The sequence below is a fragment of the Lissotriton vulgaris genome, chromosome 3_1 (assembly GCF_964263255.1).
Source record: "Lissotriton vulgaris chromosome 3_1, aLisVul1.2, whole genome shotgun sequence".
Taxonomy (NCBI): Eukaryota; Metazoa; Chordata; class Amphibia; order Caudata; family Salamandridae; genus Lissotriton; species Lissotriton vulgaris.
The window spans coordinates 1,529,728,444-1,529,752,094 of NC_141689.1; the positions used below are offsets into that span (position 1 = coordinate 1,529,728,444).

Below are 23,651 nucleotides of genomic sequence, written 5' to 3' on the forward strand. Positions count from 1 at the left end.
ATTTCACAGTTTGTACATTCACAGTTTGTACATTTGTTTGATTTGTGCTTGTTGTGTATGTGTGTTTTTTGTTTTTTTTGTTTTTGGTATTGCTTTGTGTCTGAAAGTGTAAAAACTGCTTAGGCTGGTCTTCCTTGCTTCCACTAGTTATTCAGTGGTGGTCCACAATAGTCATTTGGTTAAGAACTACAGGGTGTGTGGGTGGCTGTGGCTCTGTGTGTGGGTGGGTGGCTCTGTGTGTGGGTGGGTGGCTCTGTGTGTGGGTGGGTGGCTCTGTGTGTGTGTGTGGGTGGCTCTGTGTGGTTGGCTCTATGTGAATGACTGTGTGGGTGGCTCTGTATGTGTGTGTGGCTGGCTTTGTGAGTATGGCTCTGTGTGGGTGCAAATGCAATAGGTCTCGCATTTGCGAGCGATTAAGCTATTGGCATTGTAAATTACAATGCCATTTATTTATGTTTTAAAAACAAAAAACATAAATAAAAATAATGTTATGAGCAATGCCAATAGCTCTAACTTTAAGAATGGCGAGACCATTGCATTGTAAATGCTTGTTACTCTATGACAGGTAACAAAGGTTCAGTCGACCTGAGTTGGGATCTAGATCTATAGTGATCTGATAAGAGATCAAAAATCCCGCCGTAACAGTTGGTAGCAGAATAGGATGGTTGCCTTCTAGAGGAAGGTGATCTAGACTAGGTTAAGTTTACCCCGAGGCCCCTAGAGATCGAGAGATGAGCAGCAGAAGAATCGCCTGCCGAAGAAGGTGCTGACGGTGTGAGAGAAAAGCAGCAGAGTCGGTCGAGAGTGAGTATAATAAGGGCCATGCGTTGTCAGATTGCGGTGTTTTGTGTTGTATCTGTGTTGTAATGTCATGCGGAGTTGAATGCCTGTAGTGTGATTGAGGCAGGGTTGTGAGCGCACGCAACCTGGTGAAAATCTTAAGTTCAGAGAAAGAGCTTAAGTGGTTCGGGTGTATCGGACATCCAGAGTAATTGTCGACCATTGTAAAGGGGGTCATGAGGTACCATTGATCGCCCGCAGGACCGTGATAGGGGGAACGCAAGAGTGAGTGTATGGGTAACGGACGCAGGTCGGAAGTTACTGTGTGTAAGTAACCTATCAGTTAAGGCGACTGTCTGGACGTTCACGGAAAGACATTTCGTCAGTTGAGGTGACAATTACAGTTAGACTGTGGGCGTACAGTCAAGAAAAGTGATCGCTTGGTCGGAAGTAATCATTTTTCAGGGTATGAATGGGACGCATGCATGACCGGGAGACGAGCTGAGAGAGGAGGGGAACTGCTGCGAAGGGGAGACGAGTGACGTCAGAGAGAGCCGCGCTGTGATAGGCCGGTTGACGCGAACTGCGCTGTGATAGGCCGGTTGGTGTGAAGCCGCGCTGGGATAGGTCGGTTAGCAAGAACCGCGCTGGGATTGGTGGATTGTCATCAGGAAGTAAACGGACGCAGGGAAATAGGGGAAAGTTGTAGATTTTGATCATGAAGTGTTTTAAATGTTTGAGAGGGATTTTTAGGAGACAAAGGAGAGAATCTTATTACGGGGAAGAGGCCCCGCCAGAGGGTACACCAGCTCATTATATGGCTACGAATGTTGGGTTGCATACTATACTGTGGCTTAGCACGTGGAGTAAGATTACAGAAGGGAACGAGGAACTGACTTTTCCGAAGTACGGAACGTTTAGATTAGAAGTGTTGCACCAGCTAAAAGCAGTTATGTCTTCATTGAGACCTTTGCCTAGACCAACACAATTTGAAGCTCTTAATGCGTGGATTAGGGCGGCGCATGACAGGAATCAGAACAGACGTCAAGAAAGAGTGAGACGATCGGTAAGAGCAGTGCAAGACGCCAAATGGGATGCGGAAAGCAAGAAATGGAGGGTACAGACTATTGAAGTAGATATGTTGTACCCAGTGATAGAGGTTACAGGAGAAAAGAGAACCCCAGAGGAGGATGACGAGAGCGAGACAGAGGATAGCCTAATAAATAGGTTGTTGATAGATAGACCGCCTCCGTACAATAGGGAGATGGAAGGTATTGAGCTCCCAAGGGAAGGTAGGGTTGGCATAGGGGAGAATAGATCACTCCCTACAACAGATCGGGTACCTACCAGAGGTGAGGAAACACCACAACCTAGTCCAGTACAGAGGGTAGTTGGAAGGTTTGTGGTGCAGAAGGTGCCAGCAACGGAGAGTGTTGAGTCTTATGCATTGCCAGATGCTCTTCAAGTACCCGTTACCATAGGTCCTATAGTATCGGTTTATAACCCAGAGAAAGTGCGAGAAGAGGAACAGGTACGGTTAGACAGAGAAAGAGCAGAAATGGAAAGAAGGAACAACATGACAAATGCCTGGAGGCAATTGCCAGGACCGACAAAATGGAGCACCCCATTGGATTCAGCAGTGGATCCCATAACAGATCAAGGGGGTCAGAGAGGACCGATGGATCTGAGAGGACCACGGCCGAAGTCCTTTAAGGAATTGAGGGCTGACTTGAGGGAATGGGATGCTGCCACAGAAACACGGAGTAACAGGTCAAGAGCGGAAGCTGAATGGGGAAGTCGAGGCAATGGGACATTGTCTCACTGCTGGGCTAGCGAAAGCGGTCAGGAGTGGGACGGTAAGAGTCAGGAGAGTAGAGGAGATATCCGTCATATCCATGGTGGAAGTAGGCAGGAGCAAGAAGATAGAAGTACAGAGTGTGGAGGGGTGTCTCGTCTCATTCACAGTGAGGGAGACCGAAGGACGCAAGAGTACAGGGATAGCTTTAAGTGCACTCACCATGCACCTGGTGATAACATACAGCATTGGAATCGCGGGAACATGGGGAGCCGTGAAGGGCCTTGCCATGCGTCGAGCGATCATGGACAGCAGGGGAGTTGCGAAAGCATGGGGAATAATGGAGTGTCTTACCATGCACCTAGAGACACCAAGCAGAATGGGAGATGTGGGATTATGGGGAATCGAGCAGTGTTTCACCATACACCAAGAGAGGATGGAACTGCATGGGACCTGGAGAGATGGGAGCATGGGAGGACTCCCCATAACACGCCTGAGCCCAGACGTAGGACTCAGAGCTGTGATGGGAGAGACGTAAATGGGCCCTCTAGAGACAACACACTGAAAGCTGTGATAAAGGCAAAAAGGCTCGATGTGACCAGTTTAAAGTCTGATCTGGACGAGATAATAGATGGTATGTTACCTTTAGAAAGGATCGACATGTACGAGCAAGATGAGGTGCTGTTTATAGCAAAGGATATTACTCGGAAGGCAAGAGTAATCCACGAGAAATTATCTGAACTGGCAGACAAGTATATGGTAGACTTGTTGAGAACAAAGGCATTACAGGGTAACCATAGGTTGCATTATTCAGATCAGGACCTGGATGAGAGGAGGACAATTGGATTGAAAACACACATAAGGGAACTGATCACAGGAATAAGGGCATGGAGAGATCTGGATAAATGGGAAGAAAGGTGGTCCAAGAAAGGGACTGTCAGGCGGAGCGCGATTGTGATGTCCCCGGAGGGAGGGCCACTGCGGATGGAGGCATACCCCTTGCGAGAAATAGCGAATGGGAGTTATGTACATGTGCCTTGGAGTAGGGGAGATTTGGCTGCATTTACCAATTCATTTCCGAAGTTAAGAGAAAATCCCGTAGAGTGGTACAAACAGGTAGAGAGGTTTGTGAAGATCTCTAAAGTACTGTGGATTGATTTAAACACTTTATTTGATATTGTGGTCCCAGGAGACTTGTGGACAGCATGCAAAGTTAGTGTCGAATGGCCCACAGCAGAACCAGAAAGAAATGCTCATACTAATGGACCGTCAGAAAGAGTAATGGAAAAATATGAAAGGGTGATGACATGGCTGAAAGAGAAGGTGCCACCGCAGGATATAGATTGGGTGAAAATAGACCGAACTAGACAGGAACCCAAGGAGACAGTCCATGAATTTTATGAGCGATTGCTGAAAACGTTCAAACAATACAGTGGACTAGATGTAATGGATCCCAAAGATATAGGACAGTTTGTATCGAAGTTCGTTTTGGGGTTGAGACCTGATATTTGTTTGATGATTCAGCAACATTTAATTTGCTGGCAAAACAAACCATTGGATGAAATGTTGAGATACGCAAGGTATTGCAGTGATGAAATAGATTCCAAAGCAAAGAAACTTAAGGAGAAGTTGATGATGGTTCAGATGCAGTCGGCTGGAAAGGGTGGACAGCAGCAACAGGGAACAGGGACGATGGGAAGGAGATCAAATAATCAGAATAGGGACAACGAGGAAAATCCGAGACCTAGAGTAGACCTTGCTACCTTGAAAAGGACGACAAAGTGTCACCAGTGTCACCTAGTGGGACATTGGAAACGCGAGTGTCCCTATAATACTGAAAACGGAGAACTGGAAGTAGAGGAGGAAGAAGTTCAGACCATTCCAGTACAAGGGGTGACAATACCTAAGGGTAAGGTGGTCAAAGGGGGGACATTGGCTCCTCGAGCCCAGTTCCCTCAACCACCAAAGATTGCGACAGGGGGAAAGATCTATAGACAAATGCCTCTTTTAGTAGGAGGAGAAGAGTGTTACTACGTTGATCCACTAACTGGACGGCGAGTGAGTAGAGAGGAGGACTGTACCCTCGGGGCAGTTCTAGAGGTGGACCAAAGGGGACCGTTCGTTGAGGCTGTGGTGGCGGGGTGCCCTACGACATTTTTGGTAGATACCGGAGCTACTCGATCAACTTTGAGATCAGCAGTGGTTCCAGATCTGCCAATGTCGGGGGAAACAATTCAAGTGGTAGGAGTCGCAAATAGAAGAATGACTAACCCTTTGACGGAACCAGTGCTAGTGAGAATAGGAAAATACAGCGATGAACATCAGTTTGTAGTATGTGATTCTAGTCCTGTGTGTCTGTTAGGAAGAGACTTATTGTGCAAACTAAATTGCACAATATATTGCACGCCTCAGGGAGTAGAGGTACAGACTAACGACGATGATGCCACCTTTAAAGTTGCAAATTCAAAAGTATGCGTAGAACTGTATCCTACCCTGACGGAGGAAGAGCTTCCTTGGGACTTAAGGGATACTGTGTCATCTGAAGTTTGGGATTTCACTGGAGAAGAGATAGGATTGATTAAAGGGGTAGAACCAGTGAAAATCATGATAAAACCAAATGTTGAATATCCAAGAACGCCTCAATACAAATTGACCCCGGAGACGATTGCAGGAATAAAACCCGTGATCGACTCCATGATTAAGCAGGGAATACTGAAGGAAATCGTGGGTAGTCCATGTAACTCCCCGATTATGGGTTTGCAGAAACCTAGTGGGAAATTCAGAATAGTACAGGATCTCCGAAAGATTAATAACATAGTTGTTTCATGTTGTCCAGTGGTACCGAATCCATCAGTGATATTGTTTCAGATACCATTCCAAGCTGAGTGGTTCACAGTGATAGACCTTTGCCAGGCTTTCTTTTCAATTCCATTAGATGAGGAGAGCCAGTTTCTTTTCGCGTTTAAGCTGGAAAATCGCGTCTTAACATGGTGTCGTATCCCACAGGGGTATACAGAAAGCCCATCAATTTTCAACCAGCTACTGAAGAAAAATCTTGAAAGTCTAGTACTGCCACAGAACTCGGTTCTAGTTCAGTACATAGACGACCTACTTGTTGCGTCAGAAACAGAGGAAGCTTGTAAGATAGACACCATCAACTTGCTGAACCATCTAGCTGAAAATGGACATAAGGTGTCTCCGAGCAAATTACAGTACTGTCTGACAGAAGTACAGTACTTGGGTCACCGAATTGAAAAAGGAAAACGGAAGGTGTCACCAGACAGGATAGAGGCGATCATGAAGATGAATTCGCCTACGACACAGAGAGAGGTCAGGATGTTCCTAGGAATGGTTGGTTATTGCCGACAGTGGATAGCTAACTTTTCCCTGAAAGCAAAACCCTTACAAAAACTGACGCACAAGGAGGTGAGTGATCCGGTACCATGGGACAAGGATTGTTTGATGTCGTTCCTACAGCTGAGAGAGGACTTGTGTCGTGCTCCAGCTTTGGGAATGCCAGATTACGAAAAACCATTTTTACTTTACTGTTGCGAAAGGGAAGGTTGTGCTTTGTCAGTCCTAGCACAAATTCATAGAAATGCCCGTAGACCAGTTGCATATTTTTCGGCTACTTTAGACCCTGTAGCCGCAGCGTTGCCCGGATGTCTCAAATCCGTTGCTGCAACGGGTGTCAGCATTGAGAGGTGTGAAAGTATTGTAATGGGACATCAATTAGTGGTGTATGTACCTCATTCTGTGGAACTGTTAATGACCAGGACCAAGACACAGCACTTGACCAATAATAGGCTCACACGCTACGAGCAAGTTATTCTTGCTGTGGAGAACTTGACCCTTAAGAGGTGCTCTGTTTTGAATCCTGCCACTCTGATGCCACTCCCTAATGATATAGAAGACGAAGAATGTGATGATCACGATTGCCTTGATGTGACTGAACTATGCACCAAGCCAAGACCAGATATTGTGGATGAGCCATTGACCGACCCAGATGAAATTTTCTTTGTTGACGGCTCATGTGTAAGGGACAATACTGGTCAGTTGAGAGCAGCTTATGCTGTTTGCACCATTACTGGAGTTGTAGAAGTCGCTTGCCTGGAAGGAGTACACTTCGCTCAGGTAGCTGAAATCATTGCATTGACACGTGCCTGTTTAACAGGTAGCAAAATTCGAGTCACCATTTACACGGATAGCCAATATGGTTTCGGTATAGTTCATGACTTTGGGCAACTGTGGTCTCAGAGAGGTTACATGACCTCCTCAGGTTCACCTATTCGAAATGGGGAGTTTGTGCGACTATTGTTAGAAGCGTTACAAGGTCCGGCAGCAATTGCCGTTGTCAAATGCGTAGCCCATACCAAAGGTACAGATTTTGTGTCCCAAGGAAACAGGTACGCCGATGAGGTTGCTCGCTACTGCGCGGAGCAAGGATACTCTTTCACGGAAGTGGAAGTGGGTGGGACACAGGAAAAGACAGAGTTAAACATGATGCTAGAAACAGTTGATACTTGGGATGATTTAAAAGGCATGCAAGAGAACGCATCAGATTTTGAGAAAAAGACATGGGAAACGGCAGGTTGTGTAAAAAGTGAAATGGATTTGTGGATTTCAGCAGATGGAAGGGCAGTATTACCAAATGAATTAGCGAGTCCAATGGCACGTCAGATACACGGTCCAGTACATTTAGGAAGAGATGCCATGCTGCGGGTATTTAGGCAGACTTGGTATAACCCCAAGTTTAGAGTAGCCGCAGAAGCAGTGTGTCAGAGGTGTGTAACATGTCAGCAATTGAACGTGGGGAAAAGGACACCAGTTACATTGAGTCACATTGGGAGGTCTGGTGGGCCTTTCAACAGAATTCAATTAGACTTTATTGAGATGCCAAAATGCAACCGTCTCAGGTATGTTCTGGTGGTTGTATGCATATTTTCCAGATGGGTCGAGGCATACCCTACACGCAGGTGCGATACACTCACAGTAGCAAAACTGTTGCTTAGAGAGTTAATACCAGGCTTCGGGGTGCCGACCTCTTTGGAATCAGATAGAGGGACACATTTCAACAGTGAAGTTGTGAAGATGCTTTGCTCTGCATTGAATATTGATCAGAAGTTGCACTGTAGCTATCGACCAGAGGCGTCGGGAATCGTGGAACAGATAAATGGGACGATAAAATCCCGAATGGCCAAAGTGTGTACATCGACATCTTTAAGCTGGCCTGATGCCCTACCATTGGTACTCATGAGTATACGTAGCACACCAGACAGGAGGACAGGTCTCTCCCCACACGAGGTTCTAATGGGGAGGGCAATGAGACTTCCATCTGTCCCAACTGCAGCTTTGTTGAATATCACAGATGATCTGATCCTGGATTATTGCAAGGGACTTTCTGATGTCATTCATTCTGTGTCTCTTCAGGTGCAGGCTGCTGAGATTCCATCTTCCAGAGACTTATGTCACGACCTGTGCCCTGGTGACTGGGTAGTGGTGAAGAAGCACGTCCGGAAGAACTGCCTAGATGTGCGCTGGAGAGGACCCTACCAGATAATCCTGACAACGAATACTGCTGTCAAGTGTGGAGGGCTGCCGAATTGGATACACGCCTCCCACACTCGAAGAGTTCCAGCACCCCTGGAAGAAACAGCTCCTCTCACAGATGAAAATCCAGCTGTGGACGGCGAACCACTAGAGGGGATCAGTCAAGCTGTGGGGGTGTCGGAGGAAGCTGGGAGTGCGTCAGATCAAGCGGAAGAAAGACAGGACGACAGTGAAACTGACGTTGCCACAGAAGGAGAAAGTTGCTGTGAATACGGCTCAGACACTGATCAAGCCACAAGTGATCAAGAATCGAGTGTGAGGACAAGAAATAGGAGAACAAGGCGTGGAGAAGCTAGTTGGCCTGAAAGGAAGAAGAGGCTGAGCTTGAAGCCAACTCCTGGAAGAACCCTTGCTCCTATATCCGAAGACTCAGATCTGGACCAAGGTGCACAGAATCAAGAACAGGAGGGTCCAAGAAGATCAAGGAGGGTGCGCGTGCCCTGCAGAAGATACGCCACTCCTGAGTGGACCTACCTAGCAGCAGATGTCTGGTGTACGGAAATCCGGGAGGGTGAGGGAAGTGACAGTGACCAGTACTGACCCAATCATAACGTTGGAAGTGGTGTTGTTGGTACCTGGACTTGAGATCGAAGGGTTGCTGACACTCACTGTCCCCAATCCTCCTTATCTGAGCAGAATAAGAGAACTGGTTTTAAACAGAGTAGAATTTCCGACTTTTGGTCCAACGATACCAGCACTCGAGGAGATCATTCTTCGCTTAGAAATTTTAGAATACATGATTAGAGCAGCTGGAACACGCATGATTGTAGACAGCTAAAGACTTTGTAAATAAACAAGATTGAGAAGATAACCTAGCGCCAAGTGGAAGAAGAAGAAATTTAGGGACTTTTTCATTTAGTGGATGGAGAAGGGCTAGGGTTGTCTGTTGCTAAAAAGTCAAAGACTGATCTTGCAAGAGGGATTGTCAGCTTCCAGGTGTGGTTCGAAAAGATCGAATAAGCAAAGAAAACTGTTGAAGGAGCGAAGAAAAGAGACTTTGTGTTGTGGCAGAAAAATAGAACTACACTGTCTTGAGATCATGGAGGCCGGCAACCCGAACCGCAAAGCAAAATGCATAGTAGGCACACTTTTAGTGGGAGTAATTTTTCTTATAGTTCTGGTAGTTACTGTATCATATATAGTGGGACATGAAAATGTAGAGAAGGCAACAAAAGAAGCAAAGGTTGTAGTAACATTGAAACCTACTACTGCTGGTAAAAAGGGGGACAATACAGAGGAAGATAAAACTTTGCTAGCAGCAGAAGCTCGTAGGTTGCACGTAGATGAATCACAAGGAAATTTCAAATATAATGCCTATGCTAAATTACTGTATGAATACATTGATGCCATGGAGGCAAAGGACTGCTACGTCTGCATGCAATTGCCAGCTTCGGTAGACGAAGGTATTAGATATCATCATCTTCCATTGACTTACGGAATTACATGTAGTTTGTTGCTTAGTATATTTTATGAACGTGATAGCTTTGAGTATTATTTTTCAAACTTTGACGCTGTTTTACCAGAGGTCCCGGCCTACAAGCATATGAATAAGTGGGACTATTATAAGAGTGAGGATCGATTAAGGAAATTTTTCATTCCTTGGAGAACGCTAGATACTTCATATGCCCGAAGAAATAATTTGACTTGTAAAGTGTCAGAAATTGAGAAGAAGTTTATAGGGCAGGTGGATGATCGATATAGAAGGCAGAAGATCCTAAAGGCTTCGGGCCAATGGAAAACAGATTGGACCGAGGAGGAAAAGTCACACAAGAGGAAGGGTAGTAATGGTCCAATAGCTTTAGATCGAGTGCAAAGAGGGAAACTATGTATATACAGGGGTAAAACCTACTATGAGAATGTGTTTGTGGGAGAAGTAAGTTGTGAACATGCTTTCCAAATAGAATACTATACAAAGGATTTCTTGAAAGGAATGCAGGTGATCCCGAATGTATATTTTGTCTGTGGAAGAAATGCATACGTGAAACTGCCGGATAATTGGTACGGATCATGTTATTTAGCAATTGTCTTCCCCAAAATATATCATGCTAAGGATCTAGAAATCATAGAGGGAAGAACTCAAGCCAGAGGGAGAAGGGATGTAAGCAATGATGAGGTAGTTGGAGACGTATTTGGTGCCATGTTCCCTCTTTTAGGGTTAATACTGAATAATGTAAAGATTAGGAGATTGGCAACAGTTGTAGATAGATTATCTGCCAGTACTGCTAGATCATTAATGCTGGTGGAGGGAGAGATGCAATCGATAAGGGCAATGGTTCTCCAGAACCGGCTTGCTTTAGACGTTCTGTTAGCCAAAGAAGGCAGAGTCTGTAAGGCTTTGAAGGTCCAGGATTGTTGCACTTACATTCCAGACAATTCAAAACCTCTTGAGAAGTATATACAGAACATCACTGAAATTCATCATGAGATTGAGGATCTGGCACAGGTGAATGTGTGGGAAAAAGTGGGTCATGGAATGGGTAAAGTTGGAGGTTGGCTTGCAAACTTAGGGAAGAGTTTCATTTGGTACATCCTGAAACCTATCATCATAATAGTGATCTGTGTAATCACATTGTGGGGGTTAGTGAGGCTGTATCAATGGTATAGATCAAATAGGTTGCAAAGATCCATGAGAGAGCAGGAGCAGAGGGTAGCTGCGATGCAGGATAACCAGTACAGGAGTCTGAGGGCTCTAGAGATGATGAAGCGAGGGAGCATTGCAACGAGTTCTGTTTGATTCAATTCATTCTCTCAGGGATGGTGATGTGATAGTGATGACCTGTAAAGGTCATCAAAGGGGGGAACTGAGAGAGTGCAAATCAAGTAAAATGTAGAAGTGCACCATATTTACAAGCACGTTGCACAAGTCTAGTTAAAGGAACATATAAGCGTTTCGAATTTATAGAAGTGCATGCACATAAGAGTGTTTAATTAATACAGAGTGCATATATCAGTGTGAAAAGCTAATGTAGTACTGTTTAGAGATGTTAGAATGATATCAAATTCCATGTTATGTGGCTGTTGCAGAAGAGAATGTAAGGCTGCCAAACGTAGAAATGTGTAGGCCTCATGGCAGTTCACTGAGAAAGAAAACGTGCCTTTACAATTTCACATGAGATGGATTACTGTTGTTATAATTCAAAGTATTATTGATAATAGTCTGAAAATATATGTTTTATAGAAGTGTTTCCTATAACCAGTGTGTGGAATAAGTTAGAATACTGTTTAGGCTGAGAAATAAAGGTTCATAGAGTGTACAGGCCTGTTTCATGTAATTCTAGTAGGCCTGGAGAGATAAGGTCGTTTCTTTTGATCTGCATGTGCTAGTTAAAATCAGGTCGTGTTAAGCATAAATTGTGGACCATGCTCGAAGGTTTACGACTTGTGAGATAAGCTGGAGGCCGGAATTTGGGGCCCACTTCATGGCTGTCTGTTTGCAGGTGCGAGGGGGTTCCAATCAAGAGAGTGATGAATAGAGCTCTGTCCTGGGAGACAGGCACAGGCCTGGAGGAGGCTTCAGGAATTTCCTGGGGGGTACCGTCTTGCCGGAGAAGATCCTGAGAAGCAAGGTCAACGCTAACAAGGAGCCCAGAGGAGTATCAGCATGGAAAAAGCCAGAACCGACACCACGTGAGGGGTGTACGTGAGGGGCGTCTCTGAGGGGCGTTTCAACTGTAATTGTGATTTTGTATTAGGGACAGCACCCTTGGGTGGAGTTAGAGCAGATGGCCTGAGGAACCTTAGAGAGCGGATGGGTAGGCAGAGAGGGCATAACTGCGATGCACAGATTTACAACAAAGACTAAGGGAAAGTGAGTGAACTTCTTTGGAAGTCACCACGGCTGACACCTTTTTAGGTTAAGATTCTGCTAAGTAGGGATGTCACTTAGTCTAGAGTAGGGACAGTCTAATCTGGATTTTCTTTCTTTTGTAAATGACGCTCAAGTTACAACTTGTGTCTATTCTTGCAAACTTGCTGATCTTTGAATTAGTTTTGGTGATATTCTTCTGTCGCCTAAGAACATTTAGAGAATTCATGTTTGTATTGATGCCAGTATATCTTTTGAACCTTATATTGAGATGTTTGTATCTCCAGTTATCTTTGGCTTTGTAATAAAACTTTAAAACTTATTCGTAGTAAGTGGTCCTTCAGAGTTGTGTAAAGGCTTGAATTGATTAACCTAGTAGTGGATTACGTTTTACTCTATGACAGGTAACAAAGGTTCAGTCGACCTGAGTTGGGATCTAGATCTATAGTGATCTGATAAGAGATCAAAAATCCCGCCGTAACAGACTAAGGTAGCCACCTACATTATGGATGTCAGGGGTGTGTATCCTGGTTTGGTGAGTTTATTGTGCTCTGTACGATCTACATATTGTATATGCTGGAACAAATTGGTCTGACAGAATAGAGGGGTTTTTACTGTGTCTCCCTGGGGTCAAATGTATTGAAAACGATATATATATGCTGTGGACTGCGATACTGCCATATTGCTGCTTTATGTCTTTTCTTTCTTTTCTCAATAAAAATGTTTATAAAAAAAAAAAAGTAAGGGCCTCATTTATGAGGATTGGGCTCGGGGCAGCGCCACAAGCAATCTTCCTGCGCTGCCCTGTGTCAAAAGAAAAGGCCAGGAATGCGCTGTATTGGTAAGATACAGCGCATTCCGGCCCTTTTCCCCCGTGCTGGCGCACAATGGGCTGCCATGCGCCAACGCAGGCACCCTTGCACAATGTTGCAAGTGTACCTGCATTGCGAGGCTGATTGATTTTGTGCCGGATGGGACACATTCCTGCACAAAATCAATCAATGCAAGAAAGTTAATCTTTTTAAGAGTGCCGCAGAATGCAGAACACATAGAACAAACATTTGCAATGCAATAGGTCTTGCATTAGGAAAGTTTGTGCTATTGGTCTTGTAAATGACAATTTTTTATTTATGTGTTGGTTTTGAAAATAGCTAGAAGTGAAATATTAACATCTTTTTGTGACATTTGTAATAAAGCTTGAAACATTGAGAGAACATATTTGAACCAGTTGTTGTTGAATGGTTGCACAGATTGATGCTGTGATGGCGCGGAGTGATGTGGTGGCGACGAGTGATGCTGTGGCGTTCAGTGATGCTGTGGTAGCGCATAGTGATGTTGTGGTGCCCCTGAGTGATGCTGTGGTGGCCTTGAGTGATGCTGTGGTGGCCATGAGTGATGCCGTGGAGGCCGTGAGTGATGCTGTGGAGGCTGTGAGTGATGCTGTGGAGGCCGTGAGTGATGCTGTGGAGGCCGTGAGTGATGCTGTGGTGGCGCAGAATGATGCTGTGGTAGCGCATAGTGATGCTGTGGTGTTCTAGAGTGATGCTGTAGTGTTCCAGAGTGATGCTGTGGTGGTGCTGAGTGATGCTGTGGTGGTGCTGAGTGATGCTGTGGTGGTGCTGAGTGATGCTGTGGTGGTGCTGAGTGGTGCTGTGGTGGTGCTGAGTGATAATGTGGTGGTGCTGAGTGATAATGTGATGGTGCTGAGTGATAATGTGGTGGTGCTGAGTGATAATGTGGTGGTGCTGAGTGGTGCTGTGGTGGTGCTGAGTGATGCTGTGGTGGTGCTGAGTGGTGCTGTGGTGGTGCTGAGTGATAATGTGGTGGTGCTGAGTGGTGCTGTGGTGGTGCTGAGTGGTGCTGTGGCGGTGCTGAGATACTGCTATATTGCTGCTTTATGTCTTTTCTTTCTTTTCTCAATAAAAATGTTTATAAAAAAAAAGTAAGGGCCTCATTTATGAGGATTGGGCTTGGGGCAGCACCACAAGCAATCTTCCTGCGCTGCCCTGTGTAAAAAGAAAAGGCCAGGAATACGCTGTATTGGTAAGATACAGCGCATTCCGGCCCTTTTCCCCGGTGCTGGCGCACAATGGGCTGCCATGCGCCAACGCAGGCACCCTTGCACAATGTTGCAAGTGTACCTGCATTGCGAGGCTGATTGATTTTGTGCCGGATGGGAGACATTCGTGCACAAAATCAATCAATGCAAGAAAGTTCATCTTTTTAAGAGTCCCGCAGAATGCAGAACACATAGAACAAGCATTTGCAATGCAATAGGTCTCGCATTAGGAAAGTTTGAGCTATTGGTTTTGTAAATGCCAATTTTTTTATTTATGTGTTGGTTTTGAAAATAGCTAAATTAATAGCTTTGTCATTTACAATGCCAATAGTTATAAGTTTCGCAAATGTGACACCTATAGCATTTGTAATGCAACATGTTTTGTATTTACGTGACTTAGATGTATTGATATTACAAATATCAATGGCTTTTAATTTTTTAAAATAATTAATACTTAAATAAAAGTGATTGTAATTTATAATGGCAATAGCTTAAACTTTTGTAAATACCTTTTGTGAAGATTACGTTCAGTGTATTTTATTGTGACGAAAATCCAAGAACAGAAGTGAAATATTAACATCTTTTTGTGACATTTGTAATAAAGCTTGAAACATTGAGAGAACATATTGAAACCAGTTGTTGTTGAATGGTTGCTCAGATTGGTGCTGTGATGGCGCGGAGTGATGTGGTGGCGACGAGTGATGCTGTGGCGTTCAGTGTTGCTGTGGTAGCACATAGTGATGTTGTGGTGCCCCTGAGTGATGCTGTGGTAGCCCTGAGTGATGCTGTGGTGGCCATGAGTGATGCTGTGGAGGCCATGAGTGATGCTGTGGAGGCTGTGAGTGATGCTGTGGAGGCCCTGAGTGATGCTGTGGAGGCCGTGAGTGATGCTCTGGTGGCGCAGAATGATGCTGTGGTAGCGCATAGTGATGCTGTGGTGTTCTAGAGTGATGCTGTAGTGTTCCAGAGTGATGCTGTAGTGTTCCAGAGTGATGCTGTGGTGGTGCTGAGTGATGCTGTGGTGGTGCTGAGTGGTGCTGTGGTGGTGCTGAGTGATAATGTGGTGGTGCTGAGTGATAATGTGGTGGTGCTGAGTGATAATGTGGTGGTGCTGAGTGGTGCTGCGGTGGTGCTGAGTGATGCTGTGGTGGTGCTGAGTGGTGCTGTGGTGGTGCTGAGTGATGCTGTGATGGTGCTGAGTGGCGCTGTGGTGGTGCTGAGTGGCGCTGTGGTGGTGCTGAGGGATGCTGTGGTGGTGCTGAGTGGTGATGTGGTGGTGCTGAGTGATAATGTGGTGGTGCTGAGTGATAATGTGGTGGTGCTGAGTGGTGCTGTGGGCGTGCTGAGTGGTGCTGTGGTGGTGCTGAGTGATGTGGTGGTGCTGAGTGGTGCTGTGCTGGTGCTGAGTGATAATGGGGTGGTGCTGAGTGATGCTGTGGTGGTGCTGTGGTGGTGCTGAGTGATAATGTGGTGGTGCTGAGTGATAATGCAGTGGTGCTGAGTGATAATGCGGTGGTGCTGAGTGGCGCTGTGGTGCTGTGGTGGTGCTGAGGGGTGCTGTGGTGGTGCTGTGGTGGTGCTGAGTGATGCTGTGGTGGTGCTGAGTGGTGCTGTGGAGGTGCTGAGTGGTGCTGTGGTGGTGCTGAGTGATGCTGGGGTGGCACTGAGTGATGCTGTGGTGGCGCTGAGTGGTGCTGAGTGTTGCTGTGGTGGTGCTGAGTGTTGCTGTGGTGGTGCTGAGTGATGCTGTGGTGGTGCTGAGTGATGCTGTGGTGGTGCTGGGTGATGCTGTGGTGGTGCTGAGTGGTTCTGTGGTGGTGCTGAGTGATAATGTGGTGGTGCTGAGTGATAATGTGGTGGTGCTGAGTGGTGCTGTGGTGGTGCTGAGTGGTGCTGTGGTGGTGATGAGTAATGCTGTTCCGTTGAGTGATGCTGTGGCACTGAGGGATGCTGTGCACTGAGTTGTGTTGTGGCATTGAGTGGTGTTGTGGGATAGACGAGACCTAAAAAATGAAAGTGTCCTAATGTAATGAAACTGGTGCTCAGGTAAAGCGCTCTAATGCCTTCTGGTTTAGTTTGTGCTATATGAAATCACTAAAAGAACACATAACAGTGGATATAGCCACTGTGTAACATTTTTTATATCAATACACATACACACGAAAAAGATAGAAAGAAAAGTACATCACTCCAAGCTTGGTACAGCCTCCATGCTGCCTTTCACTCAAATCAAGCACGGAGACACTCTTCTTATTACAGATTAGAACCGCCGACCATCTAACGGGGCAGCGGGAGAGTGGAAGCAGCCTCGATGTGGGATTGGTATGGGAGGCTGGAGCAAGTAAGGAGAGGGAGGAGGGGGAACTGCTTGCGAAATGAAATTAAAAGCGGCCGGCCGGGAAATGCTCTCGGCATTGCGGGGGAAGATAGAAAGAAAAGTACATCACTCCAAGCTTGGTACAGTCTCCATGCTGCCGTTCACTCAAATCAAGCACGGAGTCACTCTTCTTATTACAGATTAGAACCGCCAACCATCTAAATAAAAAATGCAAACAATTGAAGTGCTCTGATGGGGCAGCGGGAGAGTGGAAGCAGCCTCGACATGGGATTGGTGTGGGAGGCAGGAGCAAGTCAGGAGAGGGAGGAGGGGGAACTGCTTGCGAAATGAAATTAAAAGCGGCTGGGCGGGAAATGCTCTCGGCATTGCGGGGGCGGGGGAAGGTAGAAAGAAAAGTACATCACTCCAAGCTTGGTACAGCCTCCATGCTGCCTTTCACTCAAATCAAGCACAGAGTCACTCTTCTTATTACAGATTAGAACCGCCGACCATCTAAATAAAAAATGCAAGCAATTGAAGTGCTTTGACGGGGCAGCGGGAGAGTGGAAGCAGCCTCGACGTGGGATTGGTGTGGGAGGCAGGAGCACGTCAGGAGAGGGAGGAGGGGAAACTGCTTGCGAAATGAAATTTAACACGAACAGCAAGTAAGAAAGGGGTTGAAGTCAATCTTCTGAGGAAGCAGAAATGCACCAAATGCTGTGGGCAGCAACAGCAGAGGTGAATTAGGGGGAGGAGAAGTGAGGCTGAGCGCGCGCTTGGGAAGCTTCACGCTTGAATGCCTGAGGCCGAGCGCACGCTGGGGAAGCTTCAGATGCCTGTGGGAAGGAGGCTGATGGGCTTGATGTGGACGCGCGTTCCGCACGAGTGCACCACATGAACTGGACGCAATCCGTGATGGTTTCAGAGCTTGGTTTGCCCTCTATACTCCCGTCTATTTTTCCCTTACGGGATAGAATAGTTGAGACCTAAAAAGGAAAGAAATGAGAAGAAATGAAAATATTTATCCTCGTTGCATCTCCATGTTATGTTATAAGGATGTTATGAGGATTTTATAAAGCGCACGTACACCGGTTGGTTTCAAGGCGCTGAGTCTAGAATTAGCCGAACCCAGTGGAAAGATTATTCATAGGCCTGCACAAACAGCCATGTCTTAGGACTTTTTCTGAAACTCAGAAGGTCAGTGCATGACCAGATCTCTAGAGGGAAGGAATTCCACAATCTTGGAGCCAATGAAGATGGGCTGAGCATAGGTTGCGAGAGGAAGTGTACCTTGATATGAGACTGTCTATAAATTTGGGGCTCCGACCGTGTAGAGATTTAAAGATTAAGCATCCAGTTTTAAAGGCACAACATTGGGGAATGGGAAGTCAGTGTAGATGTCTTAAAAGAGGGGTGGCAGATTGCCACCTGGGTTGCTGGTGAATCAGTCTGGCCGCTTGGTTCTGAACCATCTGTAACCGCTTGGTTAGAAAAAGTAGCATACCCAGATAGACTAAGTTAGCATAGTCTAAATGTGACAGCACCTTGGCTATCACAACCTGTATCAGTGTTGCTTGTGTAAGTAATCGGCTGATCTTTCGCAACTGGAAGAAGCAGGAAGAGATCACAGATCCGACTTGCAATCGTAGTGACGGGTCATTATTTATAGTGACACCAAGGCTCTTGGCAGAGGAAGAGGGGGTGGGGGGTTCCAAGTTCCTTAGGCCAGTAGTGTGGGCCCCAGAAATTGTGGCTGCCCCATCAGAACTAGTTCAGTCTTGCCTGGATTGAGCTTTAAGTGGTTATGGTCCATTCAGTGATGGATGCACAACATAGTAGCCTGAAATTCAGAGACTGATTTAGGTGAGTTGTCGATGGTAAACATTAATTGTAAATCATCTGCATAGTTGAAGGTGGTCACTTTCCTTTCCTTCAGGGACTGAATCAGGGGGAGAAGGTAAAGGTTAAACAGATGGGGGGATAGTGAGGATCCCTGCGGGATCCCACATGTTGTTCTTAGCTTAGGTGCCATAAACTGGGCTATGTGGACTGACTGGGAACGATCTTCAAGAAAGGAGCTGATCCAGCTACACGCTGAGCCCTAGATGCCAGCCTCCCTGACAGGGTCCGCCAATATTCCATGGTCGACCGTGTCAAAGGCGGCAGAAAGATCTAATAGAACCAGAGCCTGAGGGGTACCTCTGTCAGCTTTCTCTCGTAGTGTGTCCAAGACTGCCAATATCACGGTCTCCGTAGAGCGGACGAAATCTCGCTTGGTGTGAGTCTAGTTAGTTAGATTGTTCCATGAAGTTGGACAAGCACTTCACCAGATGGACCTCCAGTACCTTAGCCAGGTACGGGAGCTGAGAGATAGGGCGTTAGTTCGACAAACTCTGAGGGTCTGCTCCTGGTTTTTTCAGAAGAGGGACCACAATTGCTTCTTTGAAGGCTTTAGAAATGCGACCCTGGGAAAGGGACTCATTCAAAAGAGCAAGGGCAGAGCTCAGGAGGACGGAGAGGGCATCTTTTAGGACATGTGGTGGACAGCAGTCTGTGGGGAAAACGGATTTTACTTTGGACAGAAGGTCCTGGAAGGCCTGGGTACTGATGGCCGGGAAATAATCAAGAGCGAAAGAGTTCCTATGTGTAGCGGAAGGTATCTCGTTGGAGATGTGTATGGGAATAATGGCTTTAATAGTGGAAATCTTTTCAATGAAATAATTGTTCAGGAAATCACAGAGTGCTTGAGTAGGTGTAGGTTTGATTAGGACTCTGTCTGAATTAGAGAATTAATTAACAATTGAGAAGATTTCCTTTGATCTATTATTAGAGTTTAAGATTCTGGAGGAGAAGTGAGCGGCTTTAGCCATTAAAATAGCCATTTTGTATTCTTTCCTTGCTACCAGGTAGAGGTGTTTCCCTTCTGGAGAGTAATTTTGTCTCCACTTTCTTTCCTGTTGGCGAAGGGCCAGTTTTTGTAGTTTTAGTTCATAGGAGAACCATTTCTGTGCATCAAAACGGCGTGCCAATTTGAATTGAGTGGGGCATGCCTATTACTGGCCGCTAGTAGCCAGGCTGAGATATTTGCCAGTGGTAGGGTTCATTAAGGAAAGTTGTGATTATGATAGGATGTGATCAAATAATTGACATATTAGGGCCTCATAAATGAGGCCCTAAGGCAAGGCATAGCTAGACGTTGTGCCGCCCATGCCGGTCCCTGCATTTTCTGCCCGCCCAACGAATGTAAGAGCAGGGGGTTGCTTGCGATTCTTGCACTACGGTGCCGCATGTCGGACCAGGGGGGAGTGCTGGTCGCGGGTAGTCGGGGGAAGGCTGCTGCCCCAAAACCCGTTCCACCCTCCCACCCTCCTTACCCTTGCTATGCCACTGCCATAAGGGGCATATTTACAAGAACGTGACGCAGTGCCGCAAACCATTTGGCTGCACTGCTTCACTTTCGAAGCACAGGGATGCGTCAGAGGTACAGCAATATGTTGCATCCCTGTGCTTTCCCCTGCACTGGCGCACAATTGGCTGCCATGCACCAACACAGGCACCCTTGCACCATGGTGCAAGGGTGCTGTGTTTTAGGGTAGATTGTTTTTGTGCACCAAGGGACATCTTCCTACACAAAAACAATCAGGTGAGGTGTTTTCCTCTTTGTTTGTGTGCTGCAGAATGCAACACACACAGAAAGAGGAAAAAACAAGAAGAAATATAAGTATTTCTCCTCCTTGCGCCTCCTTACTCTTCCCCATGGGAGCCGTAGGCTTCTGTTGCATTCTCAGGTTTACGAGATGTTTTACATCTGGGACTACGGCAGAATCCATGGGTGTTGCATGGGAACACCCAGAGCAACACCCATGGCACGCTCCTTTCACGTAAAGTGCTGCGTGAAAAGGGGCCCTATTTAAAAGGCAATGAAAAGCCATGCAGGGTGGTTTTACGTGACCTTGTAAATATGGAGCACCAAACTGTGTCGCAGGTGCGTCAAAAAAAGTGATGCACCGGCGGCGCAAGGGGGTTTTAAATATGCCCCTAAGTGTTTACACAAACATGACCATCACTTACCATGTGTGTTTAGGAATCAGTCACTCAATTCACTGGCATTTCAAAATCACCTTCATCAGCTTGACAGTAGAAAAAAAAGTTAACTGCTTTGAAGAAGACAGGCAAAAACTTCCTGAAGCGCGCTTTTGTGGTAAACCTTGCGAGTGGACGTACCTGGGTCTGAAAAACCTGTGTGCAGACCCAGGGTTAGTGTCCAAGAGGTTTACTGGACTGGAGAAGAGATGGGGTGAGAAAGAAATGCTGCCTATAAGTAAATATAACTTGAGTGAAGGTGATAAAGAAATGCTGCCTATAAGTAAATATAACTTGAGTGAGTGTGAAGAGCTACTTGTGAGTGAGAGTAGTGTGAGGATAGGTTGCCTATAAGCAGGGCCACTGAAAATATGCGATTTCCACATCATTATAGGTGTGCCACATTTGCCACATAAGCCATCATCTACAACATAATCTGCAGATTTTAACAAAAACAAAATTTGTTTCTAGCTCAAACGGCTCAAAAGTTACTAAAACAGCAGAGGCACGTGTTGAAGGCCCTTTGCAAAGTTGGACTGCTCATTTTTTTGTTGATTATTGCTATATATGGTTGTTAAACTGGTACTAATGAGGTGCAGCCAATACCCAGGAAGTGTTACCAAGTATAAAAATAACAAAATAATGAAGTCATACTATTAAGCAATGTGCCACATAATTAGCCATTTCTTGCCACATAATTTACTCAACCATGCTGCATACATTGGCCTTCTCCTGCCGCATAATTCCAACAGCGCTGCCTATAAGTGACGCTGGTAATCGTACATATATGTTTCCACAGCACGAACCCACCAAAGGGAAGGGGAGCGCTGCACAGGGCCAAATTCAAGCATAACATGGATGGCTTGAGGGCCCGTTGAGTAGGACAATGAAAGCAGAGCTAGTGAGTTCTGCTGTAAGTGGGTAGGGTGACCGAATGCTGGGGGAAAACAGTGTGAGGGTGAGTGAAATGTGCTGCCTATGAGGGAGAATCATGCGAGGATGAAGGGGATAGGATATTTGTGAGGTTGTAGTAAGAATGAGCAGGGTGTAAGAAAGGAAGGCATATGTAGTGAGGAAAGTGCTAGAGTCCAGCATCCTGGGAGTCAAGTTGGAGGATGCAACAGGTGGCTGGGATGCATGTAAATGAAAAATAGTGAAAGGGTGAGTTGGGTAGACTTTCTCTGCATATGAGTTGTGAGGGTGAATTCAATGTCCACCTGTGAGGTAAGATGGTGTGAGCCAATAAATTGAGTGGTCTATTTTTGAGTGAAGGCAGTGTAAGAGTGCTGGTTTCACACAATAGAAGTTTGAGTGGGCAGCCAGGGCTGCAAGCGAGTCATTTGCGTTATTTCTGAGTCAGTCTGTGCTCGAGGATTGTGTAAAGGTCTGAGTGAGAACAGTGTAAAACAAGCATTTTCAATGCAATAGGTCTCGCATTTGTTAGAGTTTGAGTTATTGGCATTGTAAATATTATGTGAGCTGTATGACTGTGTTTACAGTGTAGTGAATTTTTGTGAATATAAATAGTTTCATATATTGTAGTGTAATTGCGAACTGTAATGTTTTTGTTAGTTGGCAAAGTAAAAGCGGCATAAGATGCAACAGCCTGCCACTAAAAAGCTATTGGGAGAAATTAGGTAAACTGCAAGTATCACAAATATTGAAGAAGTAATATATTAAAGAATTGAATTACAAGGTGTGCGAAATGGAAAACAACATTTACATCTAAGAAGGAATATAGTTAATAATGAAACGCAAAGGCTTGCACACAAATATTGAAGGCACATATGAAAGAATAAAAATCTAATGCTTGTGCTATAGAGACGCTACAATCTGGTAATAGAAAAACGTTTAAAGTTAAGAACTCCTATATTAGCAACCCAACGCCGCAGCTTGCTTAGTAAATGTGGTATGGCAAAGTAGAAACTTACATTAGGGAGACACAAAGGCAAACTAAACCGCTGCGTCTCGCAAAATTAAAAGCGGCATGAAATCTAATAGCCCGTTATCCAAAAGTCATTGGACGGGATGCATAGAAATGTAAATGCTACAAATATTGAATCATTAATACTGCAAAGAGGACAATTGCAAGGTGTGGAAAGGTTGAAACAGCATCTGTATCGAAAAAGGAATATATATAAAAAAAGAAACGACTAGAACCGTAAGTTGCAGTGTACTTATTGGCACTGGAATGTCCCATATACTGCGACTGTGCCCGACGCTTTTTTCCCCTCTTACTTTACTCCCAAGCTGCGCATAGATGGTGAGTGTGAAGATGTTGCCATAGCAACCCAATGTAATAGCGCATAGCCACAGGGGAAGAAGGCTCCTTCCACTTTGGCGCCTACTTGTTTGCAATTGTTAGTCTAAGAATTTCACGGACATAACAAAAGTCGCAGCATGTCGTCTACAAACGAAAGCACTTTGCTTTTAAAGGCTAATTTACCTGGAACAATAGATGGTGTTATAGATAAGACTCTGAGACTTGCCTTCCAGAATCTAAGCAAAGTACTACAGGGCATGGGTCTGCCTGGGAAGAAGCAGATAAGTAGGGAAACAGTTAAAACATGGTGACATCAACATTGCAAAGGTCCTGAGGGTACCTCAAAGGGGAATTAGAACCTTTGCACATATAAAAAAATTGCATAGCGCATTGTATGTGACAGTAGTTGTGTTGTTTGTAAACGCTACTGTGGCAGGATTCCACATGTTTGCGCGATGCTCCCCCGCCCCCCTAAATGTGTTTTTGGCAGTTATCACATGTAACCAGTGCTGGTTCTTTAGGCTGTAGAGAAATGGGCACATACATGCAGTATAGAGACGAAACGCACAAAACATAGACTTCCTTATAATGTAATTTCACTCTTCCTATTATTCCATCTCTTTCTGTCTTGCTCCTCAGTTACTGAAAACCGTGACTTGAAGAAACAGTTCACAACCTCTCTTTCCTTCTTTCATTTAGTTGCTTCCCTGTGAAATGGATCCAAAAAAGAACAAGCCCGCGAGTGGTGCGCGCACCTCAGCGAGACATCTGGTTTCAATTATCGGGCCCGTGTCTGGGCACAATAATTGAAACCACATGCAGGCCGTGCGGGTAACCGACACCAATAGGCCATGGGCGGAGCAATGCGCCCGCCTTTGGCCAATTGCGTGCTGTCTTTGTTAAAAAGACGCACGCAAATGCCAATAGCGTGGGCCAAAA

General features: G+C 45.6%; 1 protein-coding gene across 1 annotated transcript in view; it reads left to right on the forward strand.

The window, feature by feature from the left end:
* The first annotated feature begins 2,905 nt into the window (after window positions 1–2,905).
* The window catches only part of LOC147728137 (uncharacterized), a 36,791-nt gene continuing 16,045 nt past the window's right edge, over window positions 2,906–23,651 (forward strand). Inside the window, exon 1 of the mRNA XM_086963736.1 lies at window positions 2,906–4,068. Coding sequence (XP_086819862.1) covers window positions 2,906–4,068 — 1,163 coding nt within the window. The remainder of the gene's footprint in view (window positions 4,069–23,651) is intronic.